Source organism: Mustelus asterias, chromosome 25 (assembly GCF_964213995.1).
Source record: "Mustelus asterias chromosome 25, sMusAst1.hap1.1, whole genome shotgun sequence".
In the NCBI taxonomy this organism is placed as follows: domain Eukaryota; kingdom Metazoa; phylum Chordata; class Chondrichthyes; order Carcharhiniformes; family Triakidae; genus Mustelus; species Mustelus asterias.
The window spans coordinates 10,509,012-10,526,976 of NC_135825.1; the positions used below are offsets into that span (position 1 = coordinate 10,509,012).

The following is a 17,965-nucleotide window of genomic DNA, read 5'->3' on the forward strand; positions in this document are numbered from 1 at the left end:
ACCAATTGAATTTAAATTCCCTGACTGATATGATGAAACTTGATCTCTTATCTCTGCATCATTAATCGAGTCCTCTGGATTGCTAGAACTAAAACATAACCACTGTCCCACTGTACTTGTGTCACATACGCTGTAAAATCCAATATATTGCTTCTATTTTGCTGCTTCCTTATCATTGAATACCCTATAAGTTTTGAAAGAAGGAAATTTAGTTTGGATAGTGCATTTCATTACGGTAGGATGTCCCAAAGTGCTTTACAACAATGAAGTACTCTTGAAGTGGAGTCACTGTTGTGAAGTAGGAAGTGTAGGAACCAATTTTCCACATAGAAAGCTCTTGCAAATGTGACAATGACCATCTAATCTGAATCAGTGATTTTGTACTCTTGGAGATCTGCTGGTGAAGGATAGAAACTGGAGTCAGTCCTTATGGACTTGAATATTTATTTACAGAATTACTCATTAGAAGCATACATCTCCTTACCGAACAACCACTGTTCTAGTCTATATCTATTTATAGGGAACTCAAATGATTTCCCAGTTAATGCCATATTATGGCATAGCTGTTGGAAAATGCCAAGCTCCCCAAATCCAAAGGGAAACTTGAAACAGCTGTCAGGACAATTTTGCAATTTGTTTATTATGAGGAGGTTTTCCAAAATCAGGAAAAAGCTTCTCAGAACAATTGATTTTATATTAAAGTGAAACATTTATTAAGATAAAGAGATATTAAAAAAAACTTAAAAGCAATAGCACCTTGACACAGTTAGCAGTACTTTTTAAACCTCTGCAAACTAAACCTCCCTTAAATGGCAACAGTCCTTATAGATTTTCTAGTCTATAAAATACCAGCACCTTTACCACAAGATGCCCTGTGGTTCTTAGGGAGTTCTCTGACAGCAAACTAGCTTTCCAGGTCTGCCCTTGTCCACACTCTTGTCCTCGTTAAGATCATAGCAGCCACCGCTACACGCACCGTCTCGAATCTCTTTTTCTCCTTTGAGCTTACCCTCCATTGCCTCCGACACTCCTTTAGAATTGTGCAACCCCTGTTTTTACATTTTTTTTTGATCACTCGTGGGACATGGGCGTTGCTGGCTGGCCAGCATTTATTGCCCATCCCTCGTTTCCCTTGGAGGGAAATTGAAAGTCAACCTTATTGCTGTGGCTCTGGAGTCACATGTAGGCCAGACCAGGGAAGGACGGCAGATTTCCTTCCCTAAAGGACACTAGTGAACCATATGGGTTTTTCCGACAACCGTCAATGGTTTCACAGTCATCAGTAGGTCCTTCGTTCCAGAAATTTTTTATTGAGTTCAAATTCCACCAACTACTGTGGCGGAATTCGAACCCGGGTCCCCAGAACATTAGCTGAGTTTCTGGATTAATAGTTTAGCAATAATACCACTAGGCCATGGCCTTCCTTGTGGCTACTATATAAAAATATACCCTATCTTTCCTCATTTATTTACAATCTCCTAATTTTAAGTTCCCTTTGGAAATCCAACGTCAAACCATTTTTCACCTCCTTTGCCTTATGTAAATTTGTGTGTAACTTCTCCTGGCACCCTCGGTTCATCAGCATATCAAACCACTTGCCTTGACACCTTTCTTATTGATGTATGTCCTTTTCATGCTTTCTATCTCTAATCCCATTCGTACCAGTCACACCCGCATTGGCTTGTCTTCTAGTATATATAATGTGTCAGTGATATTACAAACACCAGAAGTATTAAAGCTCCTTTCCCTGACACTCACCACCTGCATACAGTTGGACTCAATGAATGTACAGGAGTTGAGAGATAAATATGGAGAAGTCCCTTCCTATTCTTCAATTAGTGCCATGGAATCTTTTACATCTATTTGAGATTTGACACTAAGCCACATTAGGAGATTCGGATAGGTGACCATGAGCTTGGTCAAAGAGTATCTGTAATAAGTGTATGGAGGCAGAAGTCCCTTCACTGAAATCCCTTTATTTACAACTCTAACAGCAGTACAGAGTGCTATCAGTCAGCAGTCTACCTCTGGGGGTCTCAGAGGAATTGACACTCCCAGTTAAGTATATGGCGGCACGGTAGCACAAGTGGTTAGCACTGCTGCTTTACAGCACAAGGGACCCGGGTTTAATTCCCGGCTTGGGTCACTGTGTGGAGCTTGCACGTTCTCCTCATGTCTGCGTGGGTTTCCTCCGGTTTCCTCCCACAGTCTGAAAGACGTGCTGGTTAGGTGCATTGACCCGAACAGGCCCTGGAGTGTGGCAACTAAGGGAATTTCACAGTAACTTCATTGCAGTGTTAATGTAAGCCTGCTTGTGACTAATAAATAAACTTTACTTTAAGTACAAGGCAAAGACTCCCCGATTGGCCCACCAATTAGATCCTTAATCAGGGAGTTCATACTCCAATAGGCCAACCTCAAAGGCCTGACTGAAGTCATTACAGTGTCTTAAAGAACGACAGTGAGGCAGAGGGAGAGATTTTTTCTGTCCTGCCCACCACGGGAATTGTACCGGGAAGGGGGGGTGGGGGGGTTGAGGCCAAGGGGCGGGGTGGGAGGGGAAACCATGCAAAGGTCCGTTGACCTTGGGCAGAATTGTCCAGTTTTGGAGTGAGTGCGGCTAGAAAATCCCTCCCAGAGTGTTGGAGAAGGAGGAAATTCCGGAGTTTGGAGCCTAGATGATTGATGGGACATTGAATGACTTGCCAGGGACACGGGAAATAGAATCTGCTGTAGCCTTTTAAAAAAGAAGTGGATACACGTTATTTAGAATTTCATAATATTTGACAGCACAGAAACAGGCCATTCAACCCAACAGGTCTAAGCCAGTGTCTGTACTCCACATCAACTTCCTATTACTCTCCCATCTAACTTGATCAACATAACATTTTATTCCTCATATGTTTGCATGTTCCTTTCTCCATCAGAACTAATCCTTAAATACAACTGTACTCTTCACCTCAACCACTGTGGAAAGAGGTTCCGCATTCTAACCATCCCTTGGGTAAAGACATCTCTCCTGAATTTGTTACTTGATTTATTAGTGAAGATCTTATATTTAATCATTTTGAACTGCCGCACAAATGGAAACATCTGCCATCTCCTTTACGTTGACCCTATCATAATTTTAAAGACCTGGGTATAGAAGAATATGGGCCAAATGCGGGCAATTGGGACCAGCTTAGTGGTAAAAACTGGGCGACATGGACAAGTTGGGCCGAAGGGCCTGTTTCCATGCTGTAGACCTGTATAAACCTTTGAGACTCTAGGAAATCTCCCATCGTCATTCTCTTTTCCAGGGAAAAGAGTGCTAGTCTATCCATTCTTTCCTGATGGTTAGAACCTCCCAGTCCTGCTATCCTCCTTCATGCTGTAAACCTCTATGACTCTATGAATTTTGAGAGGTGACCACACTGCAGTGGTGACACTGTGTTGTTGGTCGGTGGATATATGTAATGCTGGGGTCTGTAAATAAACCCGCTTTCCAGAAAAGTGTTGGTGTCTAGTTTTGTGGAAGTTAAAATGCTCAGATTAAAAATTTCATGCCTTCTCTGTAACAGCTCTGTAACAGCTTGTGAGAATGTTATCAGTCGCAGACTTTCAAGGGAATCTGTCTGCTTTGAGGCTAATCTTCACTTGCATAGGCCCCATAACATTGTGCTTTTTGACCTTCATCAAGACCAGGTTTTTCCATAACAAATACCAAAGGCGAGATATGGGGATATGCTATGCAAATGAAGGATTAGCAGAAGTCAATTTTTCATCGAATGATAAAGGGCAGAAAGCCAGGATTTAATTGGCAAATGTGTATGTCAATGAAGGATGTCAAAGAAATGCTTGTTCCTGATTTGCTGTAATTGACTATAACTGCTAAGTTGTTTTTCTGTAACGTCAGAACCACTCCAGTCATTTTGATGACGAGGAAGGGGACTTGTGCACAAGTCATTAAAGGCCTTGCATTGGATACATGGTCTCTAGCTTGTACAAGAGTCGATTAAGAATGCCTACGGTTGCTGCTACTCAGCATCTCTGACAGTTTCATACTTTGTAAGAAGTCTCACAACACCAGGTTAAGTCCAACAAGTTTAGTAGGTAGCAAAAGCCACTAGCCTTTGGAGCGCTGCTCCTTCGTCAGGTAAGTGGGAGTTCTGTTCACAAACAGCGTATATAAAGACACAAACTCAATTTACAAAATAATGGTTGGAATGCGAGTCTTTACAGGTAATCAAGTCTTAAAGGTACAGACAATGTGAGTGGAGAGAGGTTAAAGAGATGTGTATTGTCTCCAGCCAGGACAGTTAATGAGATTTTGCAAGTCCAGGCAAGTCATGGGGGTTACAGATAGTGTGACATGAACCCAAAATCCCGGTTGAGGCCGTCCTCATGTGTGCGGAACTTAGCTATCAGTCTCTTCTCAGCGACTCTGCGCTGTCATGTGTCGTGAAGGCCGCCTTGGAGATCGCTTACCCGAAGATCAGAGGCCAAATGCCCGTGACCGCTGAAGTGTTCTCCAACAGGAAGAGAACACTCTTGCCTGGTGATTGTCGAGTTGTGTTCATTTAAAGTTTCATACTTTGCCAACTGTCTTGGAATTGATTGAACAGTCATTTGCGTCAATGCCGTGATTAGTACAGGGAAGGTCTATGTTGGTTCGCTGTGGCCTTGATTGTATCTCTTTTCTTCAGCTCTCAGGTGTACCACACTCCAACCAGAGATGTGCCGGAATATTACCGACTGTTATCGCCCTATTACCAAGAGGAGTACCCCCAGTTCATACAGCCCGGGGGTCGCCCGGACAGCATTTGCTCTGTGCCAGCTTACGACAGAATGACAGCCCGTTGGTCAATCGATGAGCGACAGTCAATGTTTCTGGCAAGGGACTGGCAGGACCGGCGGGCGTACAGCGGGCAAGGCTCGCCCGTGTGGCACGGTGCGCAGCAACCGTACCCCCATGAGGTCGACAGCGTCACCAGCACGATGCGGAGGTTGTCCCTCCAGCCCCGTTCTCGATCCGTGCCACGCTCGCCATCGCAGGGTCCGCTGCTGGTGAACCACGTCTACTCTCCGGTGAGGTCTCCGAGTGCCCGGTTAGACCGATTACCGCCATCAAGGGATGAAACGTTTGGGCACCCAGCGTACACTCTGCGACGGTCTCGCAGCGCCAAGGTAACCTGTTTCACAGTGCGCATTTCCAATGGACCGATTGACTGCAGAGCAGTGAGAATGTGGAACTCGCTCGCCACATTCCTGTATTTAATTCATCCAAAGTCAGTATTTATAAGCTGTCCCTAATTGCTCCTTAGATGGTCAGGGTGAGCTCCATTCTTGAGTCCATGTGATAGAGGCACATCCTTAAGCTGATGGGGAGGGAGCTTCAGCATTTGGATCCAGTGAAGCAGATACAGTGCCACATTAGGATGGTGCATGATTTGACAGGGGTGAGTGGCAGTTCTGTGCACCTGCTGCCATTGTCTTTCCAAGTCGCAGAGGTCACAGGTTTAGAAGGTGCTATTGCCCTTATTGAGTTGCTGCTGTAAATCTTATAGATGGTACACACTGATTTTTGATTTGATTTTGATTTACTTTATTATTGTCACATGCGTTAATATACAGTGAAAAATACTGTTTCTTCCACGCTATACAGACAAAGCATACCATACATAGAGAAGGAAAGGCGACAGTGCAGAACACAATGTTACAGTCATAGTTAGGGTGCAGAGAAAGATCAGCTTAATATAAGGTAGATCCGGTCAAAAGTCTGACAGCAGCAGGGAAGAAGCTGTTCTTCAGTCGGTTGGTACATGACTTCAGACTTTGTGTCTTTTTTCCAATGCAAGAAGGTGGAAGAGAGAATGTCCGGGGTGCGTGGGGTCCTTAATTAACGCTGGCTGCTTTGCCGAGGCAGCGGGAAGTGTAGACAGAGTCAATGGATGGGAGGCTGGTTTGCGTGATGGATTGGGCTACATTCATGACCCTTTTGTAGTTTCTTGCGGTCTTGGGCAGAGCAGGAGCCATACACAGAAAGGATGCTTTCTCTGGTGCATCTGTAAAAGCTGGTGAGAGTTGTAGTGGACATGCCAAATTTCCTTAGCCTCCTGAGAAAGTAGAGGCGTTGGTGCTCTTTCTTAACTATAGCGTCAACGTGGAAAGAGTGAACATTAAGAATGGTTGAGGGGTTGGCAGTCAAGCGGGCTGCTTTGACTTGGATAGTGCTGAGCCTCTGGAGTGTTGGAGCTGCACTCATCCAGGCCAGGGGGGAATATTCCATCACACTCCTGACTTGTGCCTTGTGAATGGTGGACAGGCTTTGGGGAGTCAGGAGGTGAGTTACATGCCTCAGAATTCCAAGTCATTGATCTGCTCTTGTTACCACGGTATTTATGGAGCAGTTAAGCTGCAGAACATGGATGTATTTAAGGCAAAAGTAGATAAGTACATGAGGGAGAAGAATCTCACATGGAGCATTGAGTTTTATTGAGCCTGTGATAAACGCAAAATACTGCGGACGCTGGAATCTAAAACAAAAACAGAAAAATGCTGCAAAAATCTCAGCAGATCTGATAGCACCTGCGGAGAGGGAGTAGTGCCAAGGTTTTGAGTCTAGATGACTCAAAACTCATGTGCAGTATTGGTCCCCTTATTTGCGGAAGGATATATTGGCCTTGGAGGGAGTGCAGAGAAGGTTCACCAGGTTGATACCAGAGATGAGGGGTGTTGATTATGAGGAGAGACTGAGCAGATTGGGTTTGTACTCGTTGGAATTTAGAAGGCTGAGGGGGGATCTTATAGAGACCGATAAGATAATGAAGGGGCTGGATAGGGTAGAGGTGGAGAGATTCTTTCCACTTAGAAAGGAAGCTAGAACTAGAGGGCACAGCCTCAAAATAAAGGGGGGTCAGTTTAGGACAGAGTTGAGGAGGAACTCCTTCTCTCAGAGGGTGGTGAATCTCTGGAATTCCCTGCCCACTGAAGTGGTGGAGGCTACCTCGTTGAATATGTTTAAATCACGGATAGATGGATTCCTGATCGGTAAGGGAATTAGGGGTTATAGGGATCAGGCGGGTAAGTGGAACTGATCCACTTCAGATCAGCCATGATCTTATTGAATGGCGGGGCAGGCTCGAGGGGCTGGATGGCCTACTCCTGCTCCTATTTCTTATGTTCTTATGACCCTTCGTCAGAGCTCTGACGGAGGGTCATCTAGACTCGAAACGCTGGCTCGATTCTCTCTCCACAGATGCTGTCAGACCTGCTGGGATTTTCCAGCATTTTTCTGTTTTTGTTTATTGATCCTTTCAGGGGTTGAGTGTTGTTTGCAAGGCCAGCATTAATTGCTCATTCCTAATTGCCTTTGGACAGTTAAAATGGTTGGCTGAAAGAGCTGTTTGAGTGCTAACAATTCTTTATAGTCTATGGCAATTATTTGATTTTGCTCAGCAAGTTTAAACTATCCAGTGATTTGAAAAAAAACGCTGCAACAGCACAAAACGTTTATTAGAAAGATATTAATTCATTTATCTAGCAACCTTTCACAGCCTCAAGGTTTACGGCTGATGGAGTTCTTTTGAAGTATAGTCGCTGCTGTACAAACCTCGACAGTCAATTTGTGCACAGCGAACAGTAACAGGATGGTAACCATGGTGATGTGAGTTGAGGGATAAATGTTGGCCAAGGCTTTGGGAAAACATTGCATCAAACTAGTGTCATGTGACCGTTTCTGTTCACCCCCAGAGGCGGACAGAGCCTTGGTCCAACATCTGAAAGGTGGCCCCTCTGACAGTGCAGCACTCTCTTGGTACTGCACTGGAGTTTCATAGAATCATCGAATCCCTACAGCGCAGAAGCAGGCAACTCGGCCCATCGAGTCCGCACTGTTTAAAGTTTATTTATTAGTGTCACAAGTAGGTTTACGTTAACATTGCAATGAATTTACTGTGAAAATCCCCTAGTCGCCACATCCCGGTGCCTGTTCAGGTACACTGAGGGAGGATTTAGCGTGGCCAATGCACCTAACCAGCACGTCTTTTGGACTGTGGGAGGAAACCAGAGCACCCGGAGGAAACCCACGCAGACACGGGGAGAACGTGCACACTCCGCACAGCAGTGACCCAAGCTGGGAATCATACCCGGCTCCCTGGCGCTGTGAGGCAGCAGTGCTAACCACTGTGTCTCCATGCTGCCCTCACCACCGTGTTGCCCTCATCCCACCCAGACCCTATCCCATAACCCCACGTACCTACCCTGCTAATCCCCCTACCCCATCTTGGGACACTAAGGGTCAATTTAAACATGGCCAATCAACCTAACCTGCACATCTTTGGAGTGTGGGAGGAAACCGGAGCACCCGGAGGAAACCCACGCAGACACGGGGAGAACGTGCAAACTCCACACAGACAGTAACCCGAGTCCCTGGCGTTGTGAGGCAGCAGTACTAACCACTGTGTCACCTCGGTCAGGCTCGGTCCTGCGCTCGATTCCCTGGGGTGGGACTTGAACCGACAACCTGCTGGCTCAATCAAGATTGCTCCCAAATGAGTGATGGTTGACACCATTTTGCATGATTTCAATTCAAACTAATGCATGAACCAAGCATCTACGTAGCTTCAAATATATGTTGGTTTGAATAGAAAGATGCCTTCAGGGAAAGCAAATGGAAAAACAGAAAATGTTGGATAAACTCAGCAGATCTGGAAGCACCAGTGGGGAGAGAAACGGAATCAACGGTTTGAGCCCATCTGAATTCCGAGCTGAAAAGGGATAGAAATCTGATGGATGATATGGCAGATGGAGTTTAATCCGGACAAGTGTGACATAATGCATTTGGGAAGGGCCAATGCATGTAGGAATTATACAGTAAATTGTAGAACGCTCAGGACTATTGACCGGCAGAGAGATCTGGGCGTACATGTCCACCGATCACTGAAAGTGACAACGCAGGTGGATAAGATAGTCAAGAAAGCATGCAGCATGCTTGCCTTCATTGGTCGGGCATTGAGTATAAAACTTGGCAGCTCATGCTGCAGCTGGACAGAACCTGAGTTAGCCTTCATTTAGAATATTGTGTACAATTCTGGTCCCACATAAGCAGAAGGATGTGGAGAGGGTACAGAAGAGGTTTACTAGGATGTTGCCTAGTCTGGAGGATATTAGCTATGAGGAGAGGTTGGATAAGCTCAGTTTGTTCTCACTGGAATGATGGAGGTTGAGAGGTGACCTGATAGGGGTTTACAAGATAATGAGTGACGTGGACAGAATGGATTGTCAGATGCTCTTTCCTAGGTACTAGGGGACATAGGTTTAAGGTACGTGGGGAAAGGTTTGGAGGAGATGTGCGAGGCAAGTTTTTTACACAGAGGGTGGTGAATATCTGGAAGGCGTTGCACGGGGAGGTGGTGGGAGCAGGTACGATAGCAACATTTAATGGGCAATTAGACGAATCTATGAATGGGATGGGAATGGAAGGATACGGACTCCGTAAGTGCATACGGTTTTAGTTCAGGCAGGCATCATGATGGGCCACTGAAGTTCCAGAATTATATACATTTGGGTGTTTCACTTCACCCTTTAAGATGAAGAGGTGAAGAAATATGATCCAGGCAGGTTGTCCATTGTGACAGAGGGTTCAAACATCAGTGAACGCCAGTTAAAGATTAAGAAGGGCTGTAGGGCCTGTTCCTGTGCTGTACTTTTCATTGTTCTTTATTCTTGATATAGTTGGGGAAATGGGGATGAGTGGAGCAGAATAGAAGGCCAGGGATAGGTTGGAGCTCAGGAGAGACTGATATAGATATCATGAACATAAGACAAAGGGAGTGTTAATGGTGGCATAAGGACTAAAGAAGGTGCTGATAGTGGTATAAAGGTAAGATAGCAGACTGTGTTAATAGGAGAACTAAGGTCAGTGCTCAACGAAAGCAAAACTGAAAAACAGTTCACAGATGGCCCTTTTGGGGGGACGGGGGAGGGTGTTTGTATGGGACAAACAAAGGGAACAAAAATAAAAAAGAGTGAAGGTGAAGGGGGAAGTTCACAGTCTAAAGCTGTTAAACTCAATGTTGAGCTAATGAAAGGTTGGATTGAGGGATTGGAGGTTAAGGTTAAACAAGTTTGGAACATGAGTATTGTTCTGCCAAAGAGGCATCATGAAGGCCCATAACTTGGCCGCTGAAGTTCCAGAATTATATACATTTGGGTGTTTCACTTCACCCTGAAGAGGTGAAGAAATATGATCCAGGCAGGTTGTCCATTGTGACAGAGGGTTCAAACATCACTGAATGCCAGTTAAAGATTAAGAAGTTAAACGTAAGAAGGGAAATTAGGTGGAACTTGTCCAACACTTCCATTTATATGTAACTTTTAAGATAGAGACACAAGATACTTTTCATGCAAAGGTTGCAGAACGAGGTGCCAGGAAAGAAGATTGAAGTGAACAGTACTATGGAGTTTGAGACCATTAACAGAATCATAGAACCATGGTGTGCGGAAGGAGGCCATTTGGCCCATCTTGTCTGCACCGGCTCTCCAAATTACTGTGATCTTGGCGAGAGAAGGATGTGAGGGGGAAGGGAATACAATGGGAAGGTTCAACAATTAAAAAAGACAGTGTTTGTTTCACCAAATCTTCCAAAATATCTTAATATGATGTAGGAACAGGAGGAGGTCATTTAGTTCCTCCAGCCTGTTTTGCCATTCAGTGAGATAATGGCTGATCTGTGAACTAACTACATTCTCTTCCCTTTTGCTGATATCTCTCAATACCTTTGAGTAAAAATCCATTAATTACAAAAACTACAAAAGGAAAATACAAAAGGAGGTGAATGAAGCCCACTCCATCACGCAAACCAACCTCCCATCCATTGACTCTGTCTACACTTCCCGCTGCCTTGGCAAAGCAGCCAGCATAATTAAGGACCCCATGCACCCCGGACATTCTCTCTTCCACCTTCTTCCGTCGGGAAAAGGATACAAAAATCTGAGGTCATGTACCAACCGACTCAAGAACAGCTTCTTCCCTGCTGTCTTCAGACTTTTGAATGGACTTACCTCACACTAAGATCTTTCTCTACACTCTCGCTATGACTGTAAACTACATTCTGCACTCTCTCGTTTCCTTCTCTATGAACGGTATGCTTTGTCTGGATGGCGCAAGAAACAATACTTTTCACTGTACGCTAATACATGTGACAATAATAAATCAAATCAAATCAAGTTAATCACAGTTTTAAAATTAACATTCGAGAAAGCTTCAATTGCCTTTTGAAGGAAAGATTTCCAAACTTCTACCTTCCTTTGTGTTGGAGTATTTCACTCCTGAAATGCCTGGCTCTAACTTTTGATCATGTCCCTTGGTCTTAGACTCACCGACAGGTGGAAATAGTTTCTCTCTATCTTTCCCCCTTAATAACCTGAAACTTAGATCAAATCACCCTTAAACTTTTGAATCCCAGGATATAGAATCATAGAATCCTATGGTGCAGAAGGAGGCTATTCGGCCCATCGAGTCTGCACTGATCACAATCCCTATCCCCATAACCCAATGCATTTGCTCCCTCCTTAGCTAATCTCCCTGACACGAAGGGGAAATTTAGCATGGCCAATTCACCTAACCTGCACACCTTTGGACTGTGGGAGGAAACCGGACCACCCGGTGGAAACCCACGCAGACACGGGGAGAACGTACAAACTCCACACAGACAGTCACCTAAGCCGGGAATCGAACCGGATCCCTGGCACTGTGAGGCAGCAGCGCTAACCACTGTGCCACCGTGCCGCCCCACTGAAATTGTTTTATGTAATTTGTCATAATTTAACCTTTGGAGTTCAGGGGTGGGATTCTCCAGCCACGTGTGACCAAAGACCGGTTCCTGCCCAAGCTCAACGGAACTTTAAGTGGTCCGTCAAGTTTTCTATGATTTCCATGGTGGGCGAGACAGGACAATTTTGCAGCCCAGTTATCATTCCAGTAAATTTGCACTGCACTCCCTCCAAAGCCAATATATCCTTCCTAAGGTGTGGTCCCCAGAAATGCTCAAAGTGCTCCATAAGACCATAAGACATAGGAGCAGAATTAGGCCACTCGGCCCATCCAGTCTGCTCCACTATTCGATCATGGCTGATATTTTTCTCATCCCCATTCTCCTGCCTTTTCCCCATAACCCCTGATCCCCTTATTAACCAAGAACCTATCTACCTCTGTCTTAAAGACACTCAATGACCTGGCCTCCACAGCCTTCTGCGGCAAAGAGTTCCACAGATTCACCGCTCTCTGGCTGTAGAAATTCCTCCTCATCTTTGTTTTAAAGGATCGTCCCTTTCGTCTGAGGTTGTGCCCTCTGGTTCTAGTTTTCCCTACTAGTGGAAACATCCTCTCCACGTCCACTCTATCCAGGCCTCGCAGTATCCTGTAAGTTTCAATAAGATCCCCCCTCATCCTTCTAAACTCCAACGAGTACAGACCCAGAGTCCTCAACCGTTCCTCATATGACAAGCTCTTCATTCCAGGGATCATTCTTGTGAACCTCCTCTGGATCCTTTCCAAGGCCAACACATCCTTCCTCAGATACGGAATTGAATGCCATTGAATGCCGGGTTCATTGTGTCCCCGGCGGGAAAGTGGGGGGTGAGCTCTCTCCCACTGCGGCGACTCACTCTGGCAGTATTTAACGCTCCGACGGGTGACAGCCCCCAGCCCTGTGGCTCTGACAATTCAGAGTAAGTAGTACATTAGTAGGTTGTAATAACAGCGCCACCACACAGGCATAAAAAAGGATTAAAGATACTGTAAGCATCATACAATCGCCTGGCAACCTTGTTATGTAGTTTTATTAAGATTCTCTTTGCAGCTTGATGCATAGTTAACAACAACAACTTGCATTTCTGCAGCGACTCTAATATAGCAAACCATCTCAAGTCACCTCAGTAGGAGTTCAGTAGGCATTGTTGGGGAGATTTTTATTATTGTAAATCAGCTGTAACTGAGGCCAAGTTTTAATAAATGTTGTCCGATTTGCTTTTAGCAGTACGACTATTCTGGAGAAAGGAGGCTGTCTGGACTGCACCCATACCACTTCACCGCCTCTCGCTCAATGCAGGACAGAATGGTATGTAGTTGGATTAATGCAGGAAGAATTTAAGAAGCAAATCTGTGTCATCAGGGAATGCAATTGCATGGAATCATAACACCTGCTTTACAGTCCCATTAACTCCTAGAATCCCCTTGCTTTGCTCGATCTCACTAATGTTTGGCCAGAGAAACGTCTTTTTTCTGCTGACAACATTTTCCTCGCTTATCCTTCAACCATTTCCAACCAGGAAGCGCCAACTCCCAAAGGGTGACTCCAGTGGCCAAATCCCTCTTTCGGACAGTGGAAAAAGCGACAATCTCCCCTCCAGGTGATAACCCTTGACTCCAGCTTTCGGGCTGAAGGGCAATGACTGACAGGCCGAGTTCCTTCCCAGATCCCAGAAGCCAACGGGTGGGCTCCTTCGACAGCACCTTCCAAACCCGCAATCTTTACTATCTAGAAGGACAAGGGCAGTGGGACTCCACCACCACTGCCTGAAGGTTCCCTGCCAAGTCACACATTATCTTGGCCTTAGAAGTACATCACCTTTCCTCCACTGTCACTGGGTCAACATCCTGCAACTCCCTCCCTCACAGCACCTACTCCATGTGGACAGCAGCCATTCCAAAAGGCAGCTCACCACTAACCTCCTCGTGGGTAATTAGGAATAGGCAATAAATACTGCCCTAGCCAGCGATGCCCACATCCCATGAACAAATGAAAAAAAGGAACTTGTTCATAGAATCATACAGAGAATCCCTACAGTGCAGAAGAAGGCTATTTGGCCCATCGAGTCTGCACCAACCACAATCCCACCCTGGCTCTATTCCCGTAGCCCCACATATTTACCCTACTAATCCCCCTGACACTCGGGTCAATTTAGCATGGCCAATCCACCGTACCTATATGGGACATAAACCTGTGTGGGACACTAACACAAACAAGGATCTGTTGGCCCACATTGCCTATTCTGTGTGGTCAATTCTAAATAATTCTCACCAAATGAGAATTCTCCACCAACGAGGGAAACTATGATTGCTTTTGTCCTTTATGACAATAAGATTAATCCCACTATCCGAAAATCAATTTTTTGTCACTTTCTGACTGGAAACGGTATCCTATGAGATTGTCATTCTGTCATCTGTCCATCCCAGGGCTGGTGGGATGGGGGTCTATTATTTTTCTAGAATCCGTTGCAATCCATTCTAGTTACTCCTGCACTCCACCCCAATCTCAGCCTCCCAAACAGGACAGAGTTTGAACGTCACACAAATTTACTGTGAGACTGTCAGTCTCAACCCTGCCACTGAGAGCAGAGGCAAAAGAACATTGGTACTCGACGACTAGTCCCACTAGACTTCCCTCAGACCCCTGGTGGTTACCTCTACTGTCGGACTGCCAGTTGGCTGCCATCGCTGGGTCAAAGGTCAGGCTATCACTGACAATTATTGGCCTCGATGTCAGCAGTATATTTGCTGCTGGGAGCTCTGCGGTGAATGCCATCCATTGCAGTTTGTCAGACCCACTTAAAACAGGTGTTTAAAAGGGAATAAAGATTTGCTGGGTGTCCGTCAGACACGGTGGCACAGTGGTTAGCATTGCTGCCTCACAGGGACCCGGGTTCAATTCCGGCCTCGGTGACTGTCTGCATGTTCTCCCCGTGTCTCCGTGGGTTTCCTCCGGGTGCTCCGGTTTCCTCCCACAGACCAAAGATGTGCAGATTAGGTTGATTGGCCATGCTAAATTGCGCCTTAGTGTCAAGGGGATTACCAGGGTAAATAACTGGGATTATGGGGTTAGGGCCTTTTTGGGTTTGTTGTCGGTGCAGACTCGATGGGCCAAATGGCCTACTTCTGCACTGAAGGGATTCTACGATTTTCACTGTAGATTCTCACAGGAGGAATACAATAGCCTGTCTGTGATGCATTTTACATTGTGAATTGCAGCCACATTGCAGTGGGTCTGGAGTCACATATAGGACAGACTGGGAGAACTGGTGAAGCCAGTACATTTTCGAGGCAATCCAAAGGTTTTGTGATAATTATTAATAAGACTAGCATTTTATTCCAGATTTATTAAGTAATTGAACTTAGGGTTCTCCAGCTTCCATGGTGAGGTTTGAATTCAAGTGTCCAGAGTTTTAGTCCAAGCCTCTGGATTACTAACCCAGTAACATTACCACAGTGCTGCCATTTCCTCCATTTGATGTGTTTATATACAGTGCCCTTTCACGTAGAAAGATGTCCTAAGGTGTTTCAGAGCAGAGAAGCAGGTGGCAGACGTGTGGAGGAGGTTTTGGAGAAGTAACTGAAAGCATGGTTGAAGAGAGAGATGTTGAGGAGCCCCTTAAAGCGGAGAGAGGGTTCCCAAGAGAATGCGCTCCAGAGGATTAATGGGGGTGCGAGAATTGAGGTGGTTAAAGTTGCAAAGTGGAGTGTTGCCGTAATATGCGGCAACTGAGAACCGATTCATGCGGATTGATGCGGTGGGATGTGGAATGGTCAGTGAGGATAAGGATTTGGATTTTGGGTTGTTGGGCAGTAAGGAGCCGTTGGAAGTCAGCGGGATTGTGTGTGATGGGGGAACTGGACTTGGTGCCGTACATGATGCTGGACAGCAGAGGTTGAGGCAAATTGCAGACTTGGTCTGTAACTGAGATCAGATTTAATTAATCCAATTATATTTAATTATTAAGATTGAAACACCACACCCCCCCCCTCCCCTCCCCCTCCACCCCGCTGACATCCAGTGGATAGATTTCCAGCTGAAGAAAGTACAGTTGCTTGGAAAACATCATGAGTGTCTGTAAAACCATAGCCCAGTGACAACTAGGGTTAGGCAAATAATCTGGACATAGTGTTACTGCATGCTTGCACTTTTAGCCTCCTTAGATTTTTATTTGCTCTGCTTCATACAACGTAGAACCGCACACTCACCTTTTTCCTCAAGTTTATTCAACTCTGTTGCTTCCAATTATAGAGCCTGCTAAAGTCTACATTGTAGTTTTGTAATCAGTCCTGACCAGGTGCCTTAATCTGCGCGCAGCTACCTAATGTGTGCATATTATAAATTTAGCACTGTGTCTGAGAGATTAGTTTGTGGATCAGAGCCATCCCTTTGGTCACATGTTGCAGTCAGTGTTTGATGGAATTTGCAGTATTGCAATTGTAGTTTCGGGACATCTCTGGTAGCGCGGCTCAACGGTTAGTTACTCTGGCAGAGAGCACATGGAGGAGTTGGGGTGAGTTTGGGCAGGGTTGAAGTTTACTTGCATGGCCTTGGAGGAATCATCTTTGTGAACTCGTCAATTGTCAAACCACATGGTATTTGCGGCAGTTAATCTGCATTAGAAATTTACTTCCAGCCTCCATGCCATATAACTTGCATTAGTCAGATAGAACAGTTAGATATAACACACACACACACACACACACACACACACAGAAGCAGAAACAGAAAATGCTGGAAAATCTCTGCAGGTCTGACAGCATCAGTGGGGAGAGAATAGATCCAACGTTTCGAGTCTGGATGACCCTTCGTCAGAGCTCAAAAGCTCAAATACTGCATCCGCAGTATTTTGTTTTTATTCCAGTTAGATAGAACGCTTGGGACGAAGGGAATTAAGGATATGGCAGGGAAGGCGGGATCAGGCTGTTGAGTTGGATGATCAGCCATGATCATACTGAATGGTGCAGCAGGCTCGAAGGGCCGAATGGCCTCCTCCTGCTCCTATTTTCTATTCCTATTAGTGGTCGCAGTTCTCAGACTGCTGACTGCAGCTACATTGCTTTGCTCTCTTCCACTGTGCTGACTTAAATGATCCAGCCCAGGGTGATTTCTGGGCCATTACCATTAATCGCAGTGTCCCGGAGCTTGGGAGTGGGGGGCAATTATCAAGCGGGGTTCCTACTCGTCATCCAGTGATTCCTGTTGGAAAATTAGTGCAAGTATTTGTGTGCTTGTGAGTCCAGAGAGGGCAAGATTGGGTTTAACAAGGAGGTCATCAGCGGTTCCATAAACCCCCCCATCCCCCCCGCTGACATCCAGTGGATAGATTTATAGTTGAAGAAAGTACAGTTGTTTGAAAAACATCGTGAATGTTTGTGAAACCATAGTCCAGTGACAACCAGGGTTTGGGGAATAATCTGGACATAGTGTTACTGCATGCTTGCACTTAAACTAGCCTCCTTAGATTTTTATCTGCTCTGCTGCATTCAACGTAGAACCGCACACCCAACTTTTTCCTCAAGTTTATTCAACTCTGTTGCTTCCAATTATAGAGCCAGCTTAAGTCTACATTGTAGCTTTGTAATCAGTCCTGACCAGGTGCCTTAATCTGCGCACAGCTACCTAAAGCGTGCATGTTGTAAATTTAGCACTGTGTCTGAGAGATTAGTTTATGGATCAGAACCACTCCTTTGGTCATTAAATGTCGGCTTAGAAAATGGAATCACTTCATGTTTCCCATCAAAGATTTGCCTTCTGAAGTCCTTCGTCTTTTCTGTAAGTGTAACAATCGCTTTTCGGGCTGTCTGTACGGCACCGCTTTTGAAATGATCGCGCTGCTCGTGAAAAGGATTGTGGATTGCTGACGTCTGTCTTATTTACCATTTCCTGACCCCGGAGTGACGCTGTTTATAGCTGAGCCCCTTTTAGAATCTCTAACCGTCTGTTTCTTTTTTTTCCGCTGACTAACTATTTGCTTCCTTCTTCGTTCCGTGCTGTCTAACTCCGCGACTCCTTTTCCCCAATCATGTGGCAGGATGAAATTCTAGACCTTCAGTTGCAAAGGAAGCTAGAATTTCTGGACCAGCAGGTGGGGACTCAATGTGCTAACGTGTCCTGGTGTCCGTTCCCATCGGTCAAAGGTGAAGTGACAAGGTTGTGAGTTGGGCCTAACT

General features: G+C 45.4%; 1 protein-coding gene across 7 annotated transcripts in view; it reads left to right on the forward strand.

Moving 5' to 3' along the window:
• plekha6 (pleckstrin homology domain containing, family A member 6) overlaps positions 1 to 17,965 on the forward strand; it is a 368,857-nt gene that overhangs the window by 293,115 nt on the left and 57,777 nt on the right. For all 7 annotated transcript variants that reach the window (XM_078242064.1, XM_078242061.1, XM_078242062.1 and 4 more), the window contains 2 exons: positions 4,686 to 5,166; positions 13,017 to 13,100. In XM_078242064.1, the coding sequence (XP_078098190.1) occupies positions 4,686 to 5,166; positions 13,017 to 13,100 (565 nt within the window). The remainder of the gene's footprint in view (positions 1 to 4,685; positions 5,167 to 13,016; positions 13,101 to 17,965) is intronic.